The sequence below is a fragment of the Python bivittatus genome, unplaced genomic scaffold (assembly GCF_059951505.1).
Source record: "Python bivittatus isolate LINGU-HERP-01145 unplaced genomic scaffold, Pbiv_v1 ctg000470_np1212, whole genome shotgun sequence".
Lineage (NCBI taxonomy): Eukaryota > Metazoa > Chordata > Lepidosauria > Squamata > Pythonidae > Python > Python bivittatus.
Window position 1 is genome coordinate 2,554,980 of NW_028277065.1, and position 22,521 is coordinate 2,577,500.

General features: G+C 37.3%; 2 protein-coding genes across 2 annotated transcripts; one reads left to right on the forward strand and one right to left on the reverse strand.

The window, feature by feature from the left end:
* The first annotated feature begins 1,537 nt into the window (after window positions 1-1,537).
* LOC112541943 (olfactory receptor 13G1-like) lies at window positions 1,538-2,488 on the forward strand. The gene has a single exon (XM_025173426.1). The coding sequence runs from the start codon at window positions 1,538-1,540 to the stop codon at window positions 2,486-2,488; it is 951 nt and encodes a 316-aa protein (XP_025029194.1).
* Window positions 2,489-18,374: 15,886 nt separating this feature from the next.
* Window positions 18,375-19,346, reverse strand: LOC107326382 (olfactory receptor 6B1-like). The gene has a single exon (XM_015889908.3). It carries the CDS (start codon window positions 19,344-19,346, stop codon window positions 18,375-18,377), a length of 972 nt encoding a protein of 323 aa, XP_015745394.3.
* Between the last annotated feature and the right edge of the window lie 3,175 nt (window positions 19,347-22,521).

Genomic DNA, 22,521 nt, shown 5'->3' on the forward strand with positions numbered 1-22,521 from the left:
CAAACAATGTCACTCTGGGTGGTGTACAACAAAGTAAGGAACCAGCAGACTACAATGATCTAGTTGAAAATAACTACTCCTGAGATTCGTGGGGCTATTTCCAAAAGTGTAAATAAAGAGTTTCAGATTTAACATCATTCTCATTTAGAATTTGGAAATCCCACAGTGCATTATTATGACATGTTCATTGGAAAATAATTTCCCTGTCAATTTAAAATATATAGTAGCCTATCCTTGTAAGATTACATTCCAAATTAGCTATGGGGAATAACAAAAAAAGCATTGAAATTCCTGCCTTCATACCTGTATTAGTAGGTAAGCTTCCAGTCCATCGCTTCACCTCCCATGGAATAAAAATAACAACAACGATAACCTCAATGTTTTGAGATAGATAGAGATTCTTTGTGGCACTTTATTTGTTTTCTTATATTTTGAACGAACATATCAACATTCTAATTCAACTACTTTAACTCTTAATTTCTTCATGAGCAATTTCCTTAACAGCAGTGTGGAAGTGGTTCACAACGGCTGTCTCTGGAATGCTATTTCAACTCACCTACTCCCTAGTATTCATAAATGGTCTTCCATTTAGGTTCTAACTGGATCCAGTCCTGCTTAGCTTCTGAACTCAGACAAGGACAGACAGGTGGGCCACCTGCTAAATTTGTACATACTTTATAGCTTCAGAAGTGAATCTCACTGAATATAACCCCTATTTTAAGTTACAATGGAAACAGGATTTTTAAAGGCAAATAAAACTCATGAATCACAGTGGGATGTTCCTGGGTTATTGTGGTTGCCTGGTACAATTGTAACTATTTACTGATTTACCCAGTGGGTTGCGGGGGGGAATCCAATTAAATTATTAGAAAATCTCCTTCCTTTCCTTTTAAAGAGCTGGGGGTAGAAGTAATAACAGGCTTCATTTCCCAATCCATGTCTTCATTCTTGCTTCTCCATTTCTTGATAATATGACTGTTTTGTTAATAAGTTAATCAGGATATCTACTATTAAGAATTTCCCTGCTTTAAAAGTAAATGTTGAAAGAGACAATAAAAATAGCAAAGTGGACAATAAGAATTACAACAAAATGCCTTAGAGGTGGTTTTGTGGTTTTTGTGGAGTGAGTGGTATAGAAAAACAGGACCTATTATTTGCCTATCAGTTTCCAAAGTTAAATAAAGAAATGCTAATAAATTATTTAAAATTTATCTCCCAATTTTCAAGTAATATAATCAGTCATGTATTTTTATATAAACTGGGATAAAGAGTGGTCCTTCAAATATTGTTCAATTACAACTCCCAGCAGCCTTGTCAGCATGCCCAGAAATGCAAAGTTTTCATACTTCTGTCATATATCATTCATTCATTTGCTGCCCATTAATACACACACACACACACACACACACACACACACTATTATTTCACTGAATGATGGACCATAAATCCAACAGATTCCATGACTAGAATATGTTTGAGTGATAGCTACCCCAAATTAACTTTTTTCCCCCCTATTTAGGTAAACAGTGCTGGGGCCATGGAAATTAATAACCAAAGTGCTATTTCTAAAACTAAATTCAGGTTATTGGGTTTGTCCAGTACACCTGAACATCAGATGTTCATCTTTTGGATATTTGCTGTCATCTATGCATCAGCTTTGGCTGGCAACTTTCTCCTGATTCTTGCCATTGGCATTTGTAGCAAACTCCACACACCTATGTACTTCCTTTTGGTCAACCTCTCTGTGGTCAATGTGTGCTCTATCTCAGTGACCGTTCCCAAAATGCTTCAGAACATTCTGGACCAGAAAAGGACCATCTCATTCTTAGGCTGCATTGTTCAAGTGTTTCTTTTCGTCTGGGCTCTGGGGACAGAGATTCTCTTGCTTTCATTTATGGCTTTTGATCGGTATGCTGCTATTTGCCAGCCATTGCATTACACGGTCATTATGAAGAAAGAGGTGTGTGTTGGAATAGCCACTGGAGCATGGGTTATAGGAATGGCCAACTCTGCAGTTCATGCTGGCCTTTTGCTGAGGTTGTCCTTCTGTGAGTCTGAAGATATCAACCATTTTTTCTGTGACCTGCCTCCACTATGGAAGCTCTCTTGTTCTGACATCAGCCTTAATGAAATAATGGCTTTTGCAGCTGACGTGACCTTTACAATGAGTAGCTGTACTCTGACCTTAATATCTTATCTACTTATTTTGAGAACTATCATCAAGATCCAATCAGTCAAAGGGAAGAAGAAAGCATTCTCTACTTGTTCCTCCCATCTCCTAGTAGTAAGCTTTTATTTTTCTACCATTATCTACACATATGCTAAGCCGTCCACTCCCAATGATGAAGAAGAATACAAGAACATTGCTATAATTTACTCTGTGGTGACCCCAGTGCTTAATCCAATTATATATTCCCTTAGAAATAAAGAGGTTAAAGAGACTCTAACAAAATTATTATGGAGAAAGAAAACCTTCCAACAAAAATGATTTTAATTTGTCCGCTTCCTTAACACATATATTGGCTGAACAAAAAGAGATTGAAATATAGAACTGAGTCTGAAGTAAATGAATAAAAATTCTATTGCTGTGCAAGTTTCCAGAAATAATATATGATCCTTCTGTCTGGCACTCTACATATACCTTGACTCTACGCTGCTGGAATTGCTTAAGTACATGGCAAATCCAGATGCTGCAGTCCAGAGGTGCTGTATATCAACACATATAAGGGGCCAAGGACTGTGTGTGTTGGCTTCATCCATAATGTCTTCTCAGTTCCTGATTTCTGTTGTTTTTCATGAAATCCAGTAGAAACTTTTGCATTATCAAATTGATAAAGTCCAGGAAAGTCACATTTACTCAAATATAAGTAATTCCTCCCTTTAGAATTACATACTCTATGAGGATAGGCCAGACACAACAGAAGCAGGGATGGGAAAACTGGGAGGAACCATAGTTTGCAAGGTTCAATGTCCCCCTTGCTTGTATCTGAATATACTCAGATATCTATTAACTGAATAGGATTACTATGATGTGTAGGTTTTATCACATTTTATACAGAATGCCTTTCCACTAAGTTATATATATATATTTGCTGTACAGTTATTTTGAATATGGTTTGGCTTAACTGCACACTTGTTATATGCTGTTTTCAGTACAAAAGTTCCGTACATATGGAAACTTCCCACTTAAATGAACCAAGTTGCACAAGAATTTTAAGTCATTGTATTTGGAAACATTACCCACTTGCTCAGGTGGACTTGGCTTCTGTGTATGTATGTATGTGTGTATACACACACACACACATACATACATACATACATACATACACGAATCATGGGTTACATTGTTATAAAGACAGATTATTTTTAACTGCACTGTATGCACTATGTAAAATACTGATATAAAATATAAACTTATATAAAATGTCCAAATGAGATTTAGTTCCAAAAGCTGTGCAAGATAAATTGCTTGCCAAGACAATTTCTCTCTCTCTCTGTTCTAGAATTTTCAAATGGTAACATTGGAAAAGTCTATTTAAGCTACTGAATTTAACTCTCTGCTCATTGTAGGAATCCAATTTAAAGCATCCTTGATGGATGGCTGTTTAGCCTCCACCTGAGAACATCCACCTCTTTGATCATTCATTGTACTGTATAATTGCTGTTATAGTTAGAAAGGCTTCCTATTATTCAACCCAGATCTGCATTCCTGTAGCTTAATTCCATATCCTAAACTCTAGAAGTAGTGCAAACAGGTTGTAGGGCTATTGCAGAAGACATTTGTAATGGTGAGGAGGTTTAGGTGACATGCTCCATTTTTTTCGGTGCCTTTCTATATAAAATGGCTTCTCTTCTGCATGCTAGTGCATGGCATGACTAAGTAAGGCTTTAGCTTTCTAAAAGTTCACAGGCCACTATCCCCACCCCCTCCTGCCCTGTTGGTCATTTTATCCTGCTCCTTTAGCTCCTTTCATTTAGGCCAGCCATCTAACAGGAAGGAGGTGAAGCTTATGCTGATACTATCTCACATAAAGTTTTGATAACTATTAGGCAAGAAGTCTAAATGTGCATCATTAGAAGGAGTAATTGCAATAGAAGATTATATACAGTTCCAGAAATCTACCTGAGGTTAGTCTCAGTACAGGCCTACCCAGGAAAGGTGCTATTTGCTAGATGGAATAATTTAGCTGCCTTGGATAAGGGCACAGGGCTTCCAGCTGTCACAGGTGAGATTTTGCCCTGTACAGTATATACATTCCTCTCCTGAACACTGTTATGTCTTGTTTTCCTCACTTGTCTACGGATGTTTCCAGACTACCTTATACTTTGCATTTAAGGTTATTATTTTGCACTGTTTTGCTTAATAAATCCTTTCACTTTGTACCTCATGTGTGTGCTTATTGCTTTTGACTCCCCAACCCCCCTGCTCACATTTTAATGGGGCAAAACACAGGTCTTGAAATTCTTCTGTACAATACCCTTACCTTCCCCTTGCCTTCCCCCCCCCCCCAAAAAAAACCTAAACATATCTGGTTCACTCAATCTCAACTTGAGAAAATAGCTTTTAATCACCTGGTCACCCTTGTTACTCTTCTTTGACCCTGATCTGGTTTCTCTAAATCTTTCTTAAAATGTCATACGTAGAACTATATATAATACTCCAAAGACATCTGACCCATGCAGAGTGTAATGGAACCATTGCCTCTCAAGATTTTAAAATTATATTTCTATGGATGCCAATGAATTTAGATGAAATTAGATGAAACCTTTTATCTGCCACATAATAATGTTGATCCATATTCAACCTATGATCAATTACAATACAAACCTTTTCACAGTTAATCCCTATCTTATACCTCTGAATTGGATTCCTGCTTCCTAAATAAAGAACTTTCTTCAAATTGCATTTTGCTATTTTCAACTGTAGCATACTAAATCACTACCAATTTCATTTCTGCCTTCTACAGGAGTGTTTCTCAACCTCAGCAACTTTAAGATGTGTGGACTGGGGAACTCTGGGAGTTTAAGTCCATACATTTTAAAGTTGTGGAGGCTGAGAAACACTGTTCTAGAGGATTAGGTCTTGCTTCTTTTGTCCAAATGATCCATGCAGCATTGCAGTGTCATGCAGCAAGCTCTGGACACCTGTAGAAAAAGAGCAGGGCTTGCATTATGCTACTGTAATGGTACTGGCATCACTCTGAGGCCCCTCTCCCCAGTAAATGTTGCTATTGGTATCCCAATCTAGTTTTATGTTATCTGTACATTTGATAGGCATTCCCTCCATTTCTTACTTCAAATCTTTAAAGAAAATTTTGAAACATAATGAGTCCGGGACAAACCCTGTGTTGTATCACTTCTACTTCCATTGATTAGCACTCCTAGACTATGGTTTCGGGGGCAATTATAGATCCACTTAACAGTCATGCCAGCAGTCTAGACATAGCCAGTCTGCTAATCAGCACTGTACTGAAGTCCCCAGTTTGATCAAGACCCCCTCTCCCCAACCCTTCAGTTTCTCCTGACAGACTCTTACACTCTTACTTCTGAAATCACAATTGTAGGCTATTTTAAATTTATACCAGAGGAAATACCTTTATTTTCCATATATAATGAAGAATCCTTCTTCCCTTATTACCAACACCACCCTCCACCTACCCACACTTGCAAATGTAACCTTTTGCTCAGATTTAATGCCAAAGAATTGGTCGCAACTTGGAATCAGCATGCGGAAAAAGGTCTGGGACTGGATCACTGCTGTGCGGATTCTCCATGTTCGCTGATCTCATAGGATTTCTTAACTTACCAAGGGGCCACAGGAGATGAAATAATGCAAGAGATGTTTAGTACACCACTGGCAAATGACAAAAAGTGAGATCGACTGAGTGCAGTTGAGAACCTTTGTTAGGGCTTACTCTGTGGCGACAAGCATCTCTTGCACTATTTCATATGAGTGCACTGTTATTGGGTCTGCAGATAGTTGGTCAGTGGCCCTGTTGAGGGTAACAAGGTTTCTTCTCAGGAAGGAAGTACCAAGGGAGACTTTGCGCAGCTGCTGTGAGGAATATTCTTGGTATCTGTTAGATAAAGTTACTTGCCTTTGCTCAGAGCTGGATGCTAGCTGGGCAGGTCCTTTGGAAGTGACCAAGGGATGTCTGAGCTTGGTTATCTGGGAAGAGTTTGAGCTGGTTATTCCTGAGAAAGTAGACAAGGTACTCAAGGTTGTGAGTTGTACCACCTGTGTTTTGGACCCATACCCCTCCTGGTTGGTTGAGGCCTCCTGGGAGGTGGCATGTGGCTGAGTCCAAAAGGTGATTAACACCTCATTACAGGAGGGGGTGGTGCCTCTTGCTTTGAAGGAGGTGGTGGTACATTCCCTTCTCAAGAATCCATCCTTGGACCAAATCATGTTAGATAACTTTTGACCAGTCTGAGAGGTGGTTACACACTTGGCTTCAGAGGGCCCTAGATAAAGCGGATTATCTGGAATTTTTTCAAGCCAGGAAATAGCAGTGAGCTAGCATTGATTGTGCTGGTGAATGACTTTTGAAGGGCTTGAGATGGAGGTGGTGCATCTGTTCTGGCCTTCCTGGATCTCTCAGCAGCTTCAGACACCATCAATCATGATAGCTTTCTGGACAAGTGCCAGGGGTTGGGAGTGGGGGACACTGTTTTGTGTTGGTTTCCCTCATTTCTCTGTGGCCAGTTCCAGTTGGTGTTGTTGTAGGAGGGTGACAGATAAAGCCCTAGGCCCCTGCTATGTGGGGTGCCTCTGGGCTCAATAATAACTACATGAGACCCGCTGAGAGAGGTCATCCAGCAGCATGGGTTGTGGGATCATAAATATGCAGATGATAGCTGATTATTTTATATATATATATATATATATATATATATATATATATATATAATCAGGTATCATCTGCATATTTATGATCCCACAACCCATGCTGCTGGATGACCTCTCTCAGATAATCCGCTTTTATATATATATATATATATATATATATATATATATATATATATATATATATGTATATGTATATATGTATATGTATGTATATGTATGTATATGTGTATGTGTATGTGTATGTGTATGTGTATGTATATGTATACACACACACACACACATACATACACACATACATACATATCCTGTGCTGGCCAACCGATGCTGGCCCAGTGTTGGCCCAGTGCCTGGAGGCTGTAAGGATTTGAATGGAACTGGCTATAATACTTCGGAGGAACTGGCTTCAACTCAATATTAGCAAGATGGAGTGGCTCTGGGTTTTTTCCACCATGGGTCTAGTGAGGTATAATCTCTGACTCTTGCTGAGACAGCACTCCCTTGTCAAGAACTTGCATATCACTTGGGGGTCCTTCTGTGGCTTGAGGAACAGGTGAAAGCCATAGCTAGGGAGACCTCTGCACAGATCTATCGTGTGTGTCAGTTCCACCCATTCCTGGCCTGGGAGGCCTTGCTCACAGTTGCTCATGCCCTGGTCACTTCCAGGGATTACCACAATTCACTGTACATGGGGCTGCCCTTAAAGACTATCCATAAATTATAACTAGTCCAGAATATGGCAGCATGCACAGTTCTGGGCACTCCATGGTTAGCCTGTATTACACTACTACTGAATGAGCTGCAGTGGCTTCCAGTTTTTTTCTGGGTTCAATTCAAGGTGCTGGTTACCATCTTTAAATGGTATGGGACCAGATTATTTGCAACTCTACCTCCCCCTGAGGGTATCTGCCTGTCCCAGGCAGGGTGTCTGCCTTCTGTTAAATGTTGCCATCTGGTGTGCCTTCTCTATAGCTGCCCCTGTCCTGCAGAACACCCTTCCCCCAGAGATCCAGCAGGGCCCCTACCCTCCTCACATTCTGGAAGGCCTTGAAGAGCTGGCTGTTCCTGCACATGTTGGGGTAGAATGAGGCTGGAGCCCAGCAAAAGGTATGCTGATGTGTGGGATAATGTTGTCCCAAGGCATCAGGAGTTTTTATTGTGGTTATTTGTTTTTTACTGTTTTTATTGTTTTGCGAGAAGCCCAGAGTTGTGGTTCATAATATGGATGGCCATATAAGTATTTTAAACAAATAAATACATATCAAACACAGTGTCTTTTGCATACCATTTAATGATAATATTTGAAGGAAAATGCAGAATAAATGCCTGGAAGTATAACAAAAACATTTAACAGTGTTTAATTTCTGGTTGTTTATATTCATGCATGTATGGCTGTAGTTTCAATGTCTGTTTATATATGTCTGTGTGTCTGTGTGTCTGTGTGTGTGTGTATACACACACACAGGTTGGATCCAGATGAATGGAAATGAATGGGATTTTAGTAAGCCACATGCTTCATGACTAGAATTATTGCTCAATCAAAATAAGCAGGACTACCCTGTAAATTTTAGACTGCAGATCATTATTGAGCAAAGGCATATGCATAACAGTTACAGTGTTTCACAACAAAGACTGTTTTATCTTTGCTATTTTTACAGCAGCTTGAAAAGAAAAACATCTACTAGTGAATGTGTGTGAATAGGCTTTCATTGGTGGGTGGGGATGCTCTTAGCACTGTTTAGTCTTCAGTTCAATTATTAAAATTACAAACATTCCATCACTGAATGGACATCTAATGGAATTCCATTATGGTAGCATTACTACACATGGGAAAAAGTAATAAATGACCTGACATCCAAACCACCCATTTCTGTCTTCTAAGTATTCTTCTGTGGCAATGTACATCTAAGATCAATTAATGGAACTGATTTTCTTTTTTTAATCATGCACATTGGGATCATTACTGGAGTTATATTTTCTCATCTACATTTAATTGCTAATAATTCCCAGTAGATCCTATTACTGTTACAACTGTGTTTCTAAGCTTGCCTTCAATTTCTTGAGAGCTACAGAATCATTCTGGGCTTCTAGCCAGCTTGCAATCCTCAAAAGGAGCTTTACCTATTGCTTTCAATTAATTAATTCATCCTGACTGTAACATCTAACTTACCTGCTAATTGGTGAAATTAAGAACTGCCTTACCAGTAATATTCACCTTTGTCTGACCACTGCCTCCAGCTGGCCATGGTTTTCATTACTATTGTAAAATCAGTCTTCTATCAACCAGTGGCTTTTCCAATCACCTCCTTGTTATAGCTACATATTATTCCTGCCACCCTAACTTACCTGTAAAAATCTAACTCATAATTTTCACAGCTAGAAATGTGCTCTTTCTCTCATTAATAATAAGCATGTTTTAAAAACAGTATGCATAGTTTTTAAAGGACACCTGCTGGATCTTCAGTGATAATTCTTTCAGCTTTCTAATAATTATAATTTTTAAAGGATGGATGTATAGTATATTATGAAGATCTGACTGAGTGTCAGATAAAGAGCAGTGGTCCAATAAGACTCAAATGTCATACAATGGTCAGAGATCAGGGCTTGTTTTAATTTATGAAGAAAAAGAAAATATTGAATTTTTCTTTGAATTGAATTGAATAGAATATTGTAGGACAGTACGCTACAGTCCTTTAGTTAGGGGGAGTTCTCCTCCTCCCCCGTCCCCCCTTGCAGAAGCTCTTGTCAGTTCAGTGGATTGCCCTGCCCAGGTTCCATTCAATACTTTTGAAGTCAGCCGGAGTACCACACCACACACAGAAATGGTAGAATATGTAAATCTAAGCCTGACCCAAACACATTTAAAGTTGGAGGTAGAGATTATCTGACTCTGCATCTTCCTTGTGCTGTTTTAAATGTTTATCTCAACTAAGAAGACCTCCATTTTTTCTAGGCAAGATAAAAATGGGGAGAATTTAGCATGGTCCTCTATGCATATGCTCATTCATTCTCATTCCTCACTTTAACCTCAATTAGGATAAGCCTCAGTGTAAACAAAATGACTTCTCTACTGTCAAAAGGTCAGAAGGTTATGTGTGTGTTTTTGTTTTTGTTTTGCTTTTGTCCAATCTCAACCTAGACTCCTTTGGTCTCTATATTCCAGCCCTGGAGACAGTACGTTTCTGGTTGTCTGAAGTGGCTGTCAGAACATTTGGATGTAGATAGATGGGTTGGCAGGCAGAAGAATGTCATCCATCCACAAATAACCAGCCTTTTTCCTTCCGATTTAAAATCAATAGGCCTGAGTTTGCTCATGAGGTGGTGGTGATGGTAGGAAGGGCTATACTAAGTTTTAGGCTCAATTTGTCTGTATGGACTTCCTCCAGAGAAAAACTGGCTGTCTTGAATGTCATATAAAAAGGGGCCAGAGCACCTACCTTTCTGTAAGGGTAGAGGAATGAAAGATCTAGCAGTGACATGATTCATACTTCTAAACTAGAAATTAGTTGCAATGGTTTACTAATTGCACAATACACAATCATTTGTGTTGCTTCCAGAACTGATTTACAGTCCCTGCACAGCCCTATCAATAATTATTGTATTTTGCATCTCAGGTTACTTTCAAATAGAACTCTGTGGCTAATGTGATAACCCCCCTCCTATTGTGTAAAATGGTAAAGAAATGAGCCCATGGTCTGAATATATGTGTTCTTTGTCCACTCCACTGGTTGACTTTGTGGTATCTAAACAAAAGAGTAAAACATGTCACCAAAGCTCACCCTTGTACATGCTCTGAACCTGATAAAAATGCTAGGTAGAAGCTGTTAAATTTAATCCACTTCCATCTAGCATTTTTTACTAGCCTCATGGCATATGCAAAGGTAAACTTTGGTGACCTCTGTTAGTCTTATGTTGAAATAGAGCAAAGTCCAGACCAAACTAACATTCAACAAGTGGAATGGACACCGAACACATACATTCAGACCATGGGGTCATGTTCGGTTTTCTCTGATTTTGATTTTATCCATATGTATAATCCTGAAGAACATATTACTTTTGCTGTGGATCAGGCATAAAGGTAAAAATCACTGTGATTCATAATTTGCTATTCCTTTAACTGGTAAGTTGCCTGATGGAATTTCTAAAGGAAGCTATCACTGCACCAAAATAGATATTAAATACACATAGAGAGCAATTTCTTTTTCTTCTCTTGTTTTTAAAGATGCATCTATTTATCTAATTTTCACTGTCATTTATTATATTTCTTTTCAAGGTGCATTGAAATGGTTTCTCATTTAGAGTTGTATTTTGTCATAAAGAAACTTTCTTTGTTAACACTTCCCTAGAGGCCCTATTAGAGTTCTTGAAACTTTATTCCCTACATTATTTGCCAGTCTTGTGAGATTCCTGAAAAGCTCCAGGTCTCTAGACCACAGAGCAAAGCTGAATTGGTCACACTGGGACTCATCATTGCAACCTAGCGTACAAAACCTCACAAGGGTTTATTAGAGAGCAAGGCATTTACAAGAAACTCATGAGGGAAGGTGCATCACATTAACACCTTGACAGTGGTCCCTGTGTGACCAATTGCTAAAGTTTTGTTTCTTGCAATTCAAGGCATATTGCTAATGAAACAGAGTGCAATGATTATACATATTGCTTATGTTTTAACAAGATACTTCCATGCCAAAGGAATTATTAGAGAAGTGGTCAATCAATAAAAACATTTTTTTTTTTCATGTGTGATTCCACTTTCAGTACTCAAATGTTTGAGTTGTGTGCAATTAATTTGTTCACACCACACTTCTGAGTGAAAATTTTCTCCTACATGGACCAACACTGAATCAATGAGAATAAAATTTCAAGTGTCATTCATGCTTCCTCCTGCTTTTCATAAGAATGTGTTCTGTTACATATAGGCCTCACTCAAAAACAAATAAGATATTGCCAGAATAATCTTTTGGGGGAAAGGAAATTAATTAATATGGTTCATTTTTATCCCATAGCTTGTATATACAGTATTCACAAACATGCTTCCAAGGCATTTTACAACAATAACTATTGATTCAGAACTTAAAATAAATATTGCTGCCTCCTCTTCTTCTCCTTCTCTTTCCAATCTACCTTTTATCTTCAGTGGAAGATATGGTAGCAAATGTGGAATTTTGCTTAGCTTCACTAAGCTTGACAATTTGCTGTTAGGTAATTACAACATCAGTAACATACTAGTCTAAACTGGGAGTAGAAAACCTTCTGTGGCTGGGGACTACCCTGAAAATTATTGGACCAGTACAGTGATTCCAAATGAATTGGGCTGTGTCTCATATCTGCATGGACAAAGCCACAATTTTCAATGTTTTAATGAGTGAGGATGATGTAAAATAGGCAAGATAATATCACACTTTTTTCCTTTAGATTCTGAGAAGATTTTTTTAAAAGTCATTTTAGCCTGTTTTAGAATTTACATCATTCAGTGATACTTGAAAGTCTCTAGAAATTATGCCAGTGATTCTCAGGAGTTGCATCAGAGGAAGACCTCTTGCAACATATATAGAAAAAGAAAAGTGACTTGGATCATGTATGGCTGTGGGACACTGAATTGACCATCTTAGTTTAAATCCCCTTTTATCAGCCAAACAAAACATCTCTTGACAAGTGTGGCTAAATTTGAATACAAACCAGAGATTTGGAATTTTGTGGAATCGTTACCTGATCTTGAAAGGAAAATATGCTTATAATAATGTACATTGTACATATATATTCATAAATTTGTTCAGATGTTAGGAAGAAGAAACAAGTTGTATTTCAACAATTTAGATGGTACAGATAAAGTAGATGGGAAAGGACATTATGTTTCAAACTGGTGATGTTGATAAAGATGAGGAAGATAACTTCCCTGTCATTCAAAAATTACATGCAAAACAGTTTACCTCTTTTGCAACAAATAAAGAACAGTAATCCAATGTAGGAATAAGAAAAAAAAAAGTGTGTGTATACACACACACACACACACACACAATCAATGAAATGTTAATAGAATGACAGAATAACTTTTTAAAAGATTATTGCATAACTTTTTAAAAGTTGTTCTGAGAAAAGATAAATAGGCTTACTTATTAATACAGATCTCTTCTGCTTTTAAAACAAAAAATGGTGGGGGGCAGAGGCTGGCAATTCTTCAATGCAATATATATATATATATTTAAGTTAAGCTGTGTTTCCATCTAGATTTGTCAGTGATTTTGTCAACATTCTGCTTTTAAAAAGGTGTTCCTTTCTTTTTGTATCTGTGATCAAACCAGTTGGTCTGGTTTTGCACTTTTTGATACCTAGGAATGTAGCCTATTGGGTTCATTTACTCACTTGTGATTTGATAAGCCACTTGGAGTCTGTGTCCTGTGTAATTACATAGCTAGTCAATCTTCTCAGAATCACTGAAGTTGCAGCTTTTTAGGGTCTTCTGTTTTCTGAAATGTAAATCTAAGATATATCAGGATTAGCTGACAAAAAATGCAGTCCCAGTTGTGTTCATTTGTCTGAGTTGCCATATGTTTGGCTTAGGCATTCTGGCCCAGCATGGTGCACTCCAGATATGTTAGATATGCTCCCAGGATAATCAATCATACTAGCCACATGAGTGCCCACAGAGTGATTTACAAAATGTACAAGAAGGATCCAAATGCTAAGATACTGTTTCTCCCCAACAGACACCCTGGTTAGGTTAGGTATTATGGGAACTGAACTTTAACACTTCTGGAGGACACTATGTTGGGGAAGATGCTGGGGAGTAGTAGTTCTGGACCAGTGTCATGAAGGAGTCATACCTCTTACCTCATATTCTCAACCTAGCAGCCTTCCCAGCTCCTTTGAGGCAGAGACTTGGGGGAGTCAGATGCAGAGGGCAGAGTGATATGCAGTGGGACACTAATGTTCTTAGTATCTGTCACAGATAATGTGATCATTGGTAATAATGCCTTATGGTCACTGTAGCGTGAAATAGAATGCCAGCTACTATAGTATAAAGGACTTGTTCAACAAATTTGTCAAATACAACATGCCATAGAGGTTTTTACAATCCTATTTCCTACCTAATTTTCTACTCATCTATTAAAGATGCCAAATTAACCAAGGAAGAGGCTGATTCTCATTTTTTTCTTCTTCCCCTACCAACCAAGTGGTATTTATTTATATATTTAATTGATTATATAGCCTCCCATCTTGCCATTGTGGCAAGCAGTATTAAAACCAACAAACCAGCAAACAACAACAATAACAGTAATAATGAAATATTAGCATAATGGCACCCAAGGACAATCTAATATAGTGACTTAAAAGTGGGAGTTTTGTGATAGCACCTTCTTAACTTTAGTTGATAGTGCAACAGGCAATTCCAGGGCTATACAGCAGATTAGGAAGGTTCAACTTCCCTGAAACTGAATTGAGAGCAAGTAGAAAGTTTGGTGGTTGGGGGAGTTTTCAACTTCTCAGAATGGAACTTTTGCACACTCAACAGGATTATTATTTTGATGCAAGAGCAAGCCTGTAGCTGAGGGGTTCTTCTGACCTTTTACTGTCCTTGAATGCTCAGGTTAGTGGTTATGGCAAGGTCTACCTATATTCAGCTCAAAGTGATATACTAAGAATGTCCCTTCTTGGAGAGTTCTGAGCTATTCACATGTCGATTACCTCCTGTTTAGATTATTGTATCACACATTACACAGGAATGTTCTTGAAGCAGGCACTGTGCAGGATCAAAGGCAATGCCACACCATCATTAAGCACATAAAAAAGTGGCAAAGGTAATGTTACAATAGTGCAACTCTACTTTCATCATTGACCCCTCTCCCCACCCCCACAGAGAGTTCTTCTTTGAAGGAAACCCAGAAATTGCATTGGGTCTGGAATGCAGCAGCCTGGTTTCTAGTGTGGGAGCAAGATAAAGATGCACTCTTTCTTATAGATTTCCAAATAAAATTATTGATGCCTGTTATTCCACATAAATCCCTTAATGGTTTGGGCACAGTTTACTTAAAGTAATGGCTTCCCTGTATGTTGCTTCCCAAAATGGCAATCTTCATTCAAGGGCCTGTGGCACACACTGAATTGAAGCCTATCTGATATCTTCTTAGATAGGATGTTCTCTATGGTGCCTCCAGCTAGGAAATTCCCTTCCCCTTTCAATACAATTTACCACCTTGGGTTACTTTCAAGAAGACTTTGAAAATTTATATTTCAGTCTGATATTATATTTTAGATTATATCTGGGATTTTGTTATGAAACCATCTATTATTGCATTTTTTTTTACCATTTGCATGTGATAGATAGATGATAGATAGATAGATAGATAGATAGATAGATAGATAGATAGATAGATAGATAGATAGATAGATAGATAGAGATAAGAGAGAGACAAAGAGAGAGAAGGAGAATTTTCAAAAGTTTTTGTCAACAATGCTTTTGAAAGTAGGCACAACAGACATTCAAAGACACACAGCTTCTGGTAAGTAAAGCTGTATTGTGGAAAAGCTGAAGTAGCATTTAGCAAAGAATACTAGCAAATGCTATATGCCAAAGGCAACCCACTACATATCAAATGTGAACTACAAAAGCATATTGTTTCTCTAAATATATTTGGTATGAATGTTTTATCTTCTGAGATTCATATCAATTATGGAATCTAAAATTTGCATGCGATGGTGCAGTTTTTTACTTGTTTGGTTTCTTGGTTATATTTCACCAGCAATTTATAAATAAGGCCCCACAAATGCTCTGAATTTTGTTTAATACAGTTTTCAAATTCAGGAAAGTCTCTAAATGCTCCCTTTCTTTTAAAGCTATATTGCTTATTCAGAGATATCAAAATCATTGGTGGTTCTGACTATTTCAAAGAGAAAGTCTTAAAATATTTTATTATTGTCCTATTAATTTTATTTTATTTTAATATAGTCTTATTAATGATCAATTTTTGCAGTCCACTTTGTGGCCTAACTTCATCAAAGAGAAGGGTTCCTTCTGAAGATCTGCAGAACCCTAGAGTAGACCTAAAACAGAAACCCCAAAAAACACCACAAAACAAAACCCAACAAAAAACGTATCCAATCTCAGAAACCAATTTACAAGCAGATGTGAAATGACAGTAAAACACACTTGAAAACCTGCCCAGATACATTATGACAACTGGCTGGTGCAATAAACAGTCAAAACATTAGACTACCACTTTGTGTAACCCTAGAGTCTTGCCCCTCAGTAACTTCACATTTCACATTACTTTATACACAACTCGGCTTTCAAGCTTTAAGCAGCAGTGCAGAGGACTGCCCATTGTAATTAATAAATATGCAGATTATTAAACAAGATTTTCTAATGAAGTTGCATCTGAAGAGTATTGCAGCCCTCATAAAAATTGGCTGAGGGGGAAGAGAAGGAATGAACATGCTTCTGCTTAGGAACTATGGAATGGAAGCTACTTTAGCATTAAAAAGAGCAATATATTCATTTTAATACTAAAAATTTCCCTGGCTCTGTCTGGCTCATATGACACCTTTGTGTGGTAGCAAAATGGTTATATTAAGCTTTCAAGATGCATGTTGATGGCTACCACCAAGTGGAAGTAGAGGATTTCTCTTGAACAAAGCCAATGGATTAAGATTACAGTAGTATATCATATTCCACTAAAATGTCTTGATTTCTGTTCAAGAACAGAGGTCTGTTCTTTAAACTTGGATTTATCATAGACCTTAAAACCCATTGAGGGTCATATTGCTTTCATTTTGATCTTACTAGCAAAAACAAACTTGCCTTAGCCTGATTTACATCTCTTCACGTCATGCAATGTTGAGGCTTTCAGTGACATACAAGATACAGAGTACGGAGTATGGAAATTTGAATATTATGAATTGAGCTTGACCCAAACAACTTACTTTTCCTAGTGTTAAACCAAGTGATTTTAATATCCATGTGGAGGTGACTTTAGTAACTTCATTGATTGCATTATTTTTTTTCTGGGGTGAGAAGTCTTCTTGGCTTTTGAGTGGCATGCCTGGGTCACTCCCTAAAGTAGATAAATAGTCAGGACAAAAAGAAAAGTCACTGAATCCACCTAAATTTGATTTTATTTCACAAAACCATATGTAAAGTATCAATTACAGAAGCACTAAATCACAATATTTTAGAAATAAATAGAAGTTTAGATTTATTTGTTCATTTGTTTATTTATTTGTTTATTTATTTATTTATTTTTGTGCCTTTGATTTAGTGTTGGCTCCTGACAACTGCCTGGACAAGTCCCTCATTTTCATTGTCTGCTTCCTAGGGCTGAGAGAGTGTGACTGGTTCAAGGTCACCCAGCTGGTTTTGTACCTACCCTCAATCCTACCCTAGTAAAAATCTTACCCTAGTAAAAAAAAATGATGTAACTTGTTGGGATAAACACTTCTGAACAAAACATTAGTTTTCTAGATGGTATGCATAATTTTTTCATGAGAGAAGTTTTTAAAGTGGCATGCATCAGCTTTCATTTGCATATATACAAATGTTTTATTGATTTACTCAATAGAACTTGTTGTACATTGGTTCTCCATTCAAAGCTGAAATTTAGACAGCTATTTTATATGGCTCAACATAGTCATGCCTTTCTGCTCTAATAAATTTGTGAAGTAAGTTTGCATAATTCAGTTAAATGATGTGGACTTTTCCTTAAAACAGTGTGGCCATTTCCATTAAGATTGGAAATTGGACTGTGGCATGGAAAACATCAATTGCATTCCTCTGAGGAGTCTTCTTCCTCTTCTTCTTCCTCTTCCTCTTCCTCTTCTTCTTCCTCTTCCTCTTCCTCTTCCTCTTCCTCTTCCTCTTCTTTAATAACATTATTACAAAAGTCACCAGAGCAATATGAAATAGACAGTGTTGGAAATTACAAATATAAATTATCAATACAAAATAAGATCTGTGGCAATACATTCCAAATTCAGAAAAGGAATATGTAGAAATAATTGTGCAAATATATCTCTAACTTTCTTTAAACATTCAGCACAAAGTAAGAACATGTGGCTCCTAACTGGCCTAGTGAGAATACATAGTCTACGTAAGGGATACTGAGTGCTGGAGTCCAGCAAAATTTTCAGCCCCAAGTTAGTAATGAATAACCCAATAGTATAAGAGTGCTTAGTAGCAATTTTATTATTCCCTGCACATGAGCCTACAGTAATGCAAAATGCATGGAATGCTGAAAAATGTGATAGTATGTGGGAATGGCCTTGGGAGACAGGAAGGAGACTGTTGCCTAGTCTGGAGGTGTTCCTTCTGTCTCCCAAGGTCATTCCCACATACAATCACAAAAAAGAAATAACATTCAAATTACCTTCAACATATCATTGTGAGAGCAACTGAAAATTGACATGCATCTGTATGAAGCAAAACACGTGGTTCAGATTATAAAATATTTAGAACTATACAAGTCAGTACTGTAGGTCAAGTTTAGCAGTGAAAGGAATACTTGCCCCAAAACATTTTCAACTGTGACACATATCAGTTTGACAATGGCTTTAATCTTTTCATTTGAAAACATCCTAAGAAGGTGATCACCTGATATATAGTTATGCTCAAGGTCTTTCTTACTTCCCTGTTCCTGAGGCTGTAAATAATTGGGTTCAGAAATGGAGCTACCACTGAGTATAGGATGGACACCGGTTTGTTCAAATCAAATGTTCCAATGGCCTTAGGTCGGACATACATGAATATGGTGGTGGCATAGAACATAGAGACAACTGTTAGGTGAGAGACACATGTGGAAAAAGCTTTGCTCTTCTCTTTTCTGGAGGGAAGCTTTACAACTGTACAAAAAATGTGTATGTAAGATGTCCCAGTCACCACAACTGATGTCATAAGGACTGCTAGTGCTGCCACAAAATCCAGAACCTCAATAGTTGAAGTGTCTGTGCAAGACAACTTCAGTAAAGGTGAGATGTCACAGAAGAAGTGTCCAATGGTATTTTGATGGCAGAACTGCAACCTGGAGATCATCACTACAGATGGAAAGGAAGCCAGGAAGCCACTAAGCCAGGATGCCATACTCAGGAAAGCACAGGTTCTGTGATTCATAAGGGATGTATAATGAAGTGGATAGCAAATTGCCAAATATCTATCGTAGGCCATTGCTGCCAAGAGAAAACATTCAGAAGATGCTAAGGAAAGAAAAAAGTACATCTGAGTGAGGCAGTCTTGGAAAGTGAGTGTGTTCTCCCCTGACCACAAGATGGAGAATAACTTGGGCATTGTTACTGAGACATAGAAAATTTCTAAAATAGAAAGATTTCCTAGGAAGAAGTACATAGGAGTGCGAAGATGTCGGTTCAAACAGATGGTCAACATCAAAAGGACATTTTCCACCAGAGTCAGAAGGTAGATAGTGACAAATATTGCAAACAATGTCAGCTGATGCTCTGGAAGTTCAGGAAAACCCATAATAATGAATTTGGTGTGAGAAGTATGGTTCTGCATTCTCCAGTATGTTCATTACTGTATTCACTGTTAATAATCATTTAAAAATAGCTAAGCATCTTTTAAGATAACAATAACAATAACACTTTGTGCTAATGCATAAGCTCTGAGAATTCAGCAGAATAGACTGGTATGTAAATTATTCTAGGTCAAATCAAGAAATCCATTAATCTCATCAAATATAGCCAATTTAAAATATAAATCGATCAATTCATTATAACTGCAATGAAAATCCACATTGAAAATGCCACCCAAGGGAACGGGGGGGGGGGGATTTTGAGAAGGCTGAAGACAATTTTTGAGAAGAAGCTTTCAGAAATCTATTACTTATTTCAATTTAACATTGAAATAAGTGATAGATTTCTGAAACATTGTAACTGACTGCTACCATGGCATTTTAAAAGGGAGCTGGATTGCTCTGACTTTGATTTACTTTCTGTATGTGATTTTTGTAAATCTGTTATGGATATAAAAGAATAATCAAATACTCGTCTTCTGTATAATTTCTACACACTTTAGTGACCTTCATATTTTATTTAACAGTGCAACTTTTACTGAAATTCTATGTCTATGGAACTATAATAAATTGATACTGAAGAGTTTACTTATCTGTTAATTAACAATGCACACTGCTGGCTTGTGATGCTGAAGTGCAAATGTGAGGATGTAGCAAAGTTCTCTTTCCTATCTATTTTGGAGGGTTGAAATTGCAGCTGACACTTTTTGTGTTGTGTGTTTGATTTGGGAGGGTGACAAAGAGACAGAAAGAATATTTTAAATGGGATTGGATTTTCTGTGTAAAGATGACAGGTATCATCTGATGTGCTTTCAAACGCTCAATGTTATAAAGTATATTAAATATCAAACAGTCTCTGAGCCTCAGTTCAGGGATCAAATCAAGGAGGAATTGAATAAATGTAAATGAGACTTCAAGTGGTGGATTTAGATCTAAGCCAGGAGAGCATTCCTTAAGCTATCAGCTTTAGTGCAGCTTTTCCTTCTGGATGTCAGTTAATACATATATTTGTAATGCAATCATATATATGCCCTGTAAAATAAAACCTATAATGTTCTGTGAGATTTAGAGGCATAGAATGTAATAATAATGATCATTATAGGAGATACATTCTGTAAATAAATGAATACATTTAGAAGAGACTTTCAAGATCATCTGATGAACTCCCCAATCCATTACAAAAATCCATTACTACAGAATATCACTACTTCTACTATTTATACTATGAATAAATATCACAACAACATATTGCATGGTATCTCAATGCAAAGGGGGCATATAGCTTTCAGAGCATTAATTATACTATAATGCAAAATATTTCACTTTCATTTCACAAACTACATTTAGAAAGAAACAAGCTGTAGTATATCTTTAGTTCTGTAATCTCAAAAGGTAACAATGTTGACAGTTAAAAAAAAGAAAAGATGACATGGATTCCAGACTTGGTCATATTTTGGCCACCAGTTTGTAACTTTTGCTAAAGCATGCAGTATTTTAATATTGTTTGGCTTTATACACTTACCTGATAACATGACCTGCTGAACATGACCTGCTGAATAAAATAGGATTTATATCCAAATAGACATTCCTAGGATTTTGCTGTTGATCTAATCTGATTAGGTGTACTGGACCAGTTAAGTGGAATTCTTCTGGAACAACTAGGTCTTCTCTTAATAAATTTCACATTAATCCTGCCAGTCACATAATATGTGATCTTGGCAACAAGATTTTGGAGATATAAGCAGCATTTTTCCCCCTTTTCTGTACATTGGCTTTGATTAATGGTAAATATCTCCTTCCATTTTCTCCCTATTATACTGATGAATTTATGGCAAAATTTGGAGGGGAGAGGCCAGAGTTGCCTCTTAAGATATGGCTAATAGTTGTAAATTTTGTTCTCTTGCCCTTTCTCTATATTTTCCCTTCCAATTCTGCCTCTATAAAATTAATGAAGAGCTCTATATTTTAAAAATGATGATTCCTAACTTGAGCAGACCATGGAAATCCATGGGAGAAATTCCATCTTCTTGTGTGGCAGAATGTACTATTACATTGTACACTCTTATGCATGCACACCCATACAGATACTAATGTTTACAAATACTATAGTTCTAATATGCTTAGAGCTTGTATCAGATGTGTCTTTAATGTGGGCCTGGTGGGATCTTGAGGGGAGATCTGGAGATATTCATTGTTCATGCTTTATATGATGACCCAATAATCTCAAGGACATTCCTGGGAGGAAGTGAGGGTTCCCTGAAGAGAAGTCCATACAGGTAGCCATTTTTCATAATTATTCCAGTGCATTATCCTTGCATCTTTCCCAGCAGAATTTTGCCTGAGAAATATTGCTTTGCTGCTACATGAGAAAGACAAAGAAGAAGGAAGGAAGGAAGGAAGGAAAGAAGGAAGGAAGGAAGGAAGGAAGGAAGGAAGGAAGGAAGGAAGGAAGGAAGGAAGGAAGGAAGGAAGGAAGGAAGTCACAGTGTTGAAAAGTAATTATAATATCCCCCAACCCCACCCCAAGTGATGTAGCAATCAGTGGTCCTGGAAGCCATGTTATTACTACAAGTTTACAGTGGATGGATTTTTGTTTTGTTTTGTTTTTAAAGGATGTTGGAAATTTTGCATCTCTCTGGGGAGGGGGGCAGTATGTGTGCTTCTAACTACTTCCTGCATTGCCAAAGTGAAAACAGTTTAGGGACTGAATTTTTGTGCATTGAAAATTGTGGAATAATTGTTTAATTGATCTTAGGAACTATTTGGTTTTGGATCATATTTATTTTTACAACTGAACATTATTTTATATTTTGCACAATATATTATTCCTACTGTTAAATGCAATAATTGGAATGGCAAGACTACTCTTTGCTCTTTCATTCTTGTTTATATATTTCTGCACTGCCTGTTTTTTTTTCCTCCCTTGAACCTTTTCTACTATTGTGTAAAGCGTGTCTGATATGGACACTATAGGAACTAAGCATTAACATATATGTGGGAGATAAGGGTGAAAGCTGATACATAAAGGCAGCTGGAGCATAATGCCATAAAGTGATGAAAGGACAACCTTGAAGGTCCTCTGTGAAAAGATACAAGAATTGATCAAAGGAACTGTGTTAGAAGTCAGATGGTTGTACCAAGTTATGTGATTATTCTCCC

Coding starts and splice junctions, on each gene's coding strand:
- LOC112541943 (XM_025173426.1), top strand. CDS start 1,538: ATGGAAATTAATAACCAAAGTGCTATTTCTAAAACTAAATTCAGGTTA.
- LOC107326382 (XM_015889908.3), bottom strand. CDS start 19,346: ATGCAGAACCATACTTCTCACACCAAATTCATTATTATGGGTTTTCCT.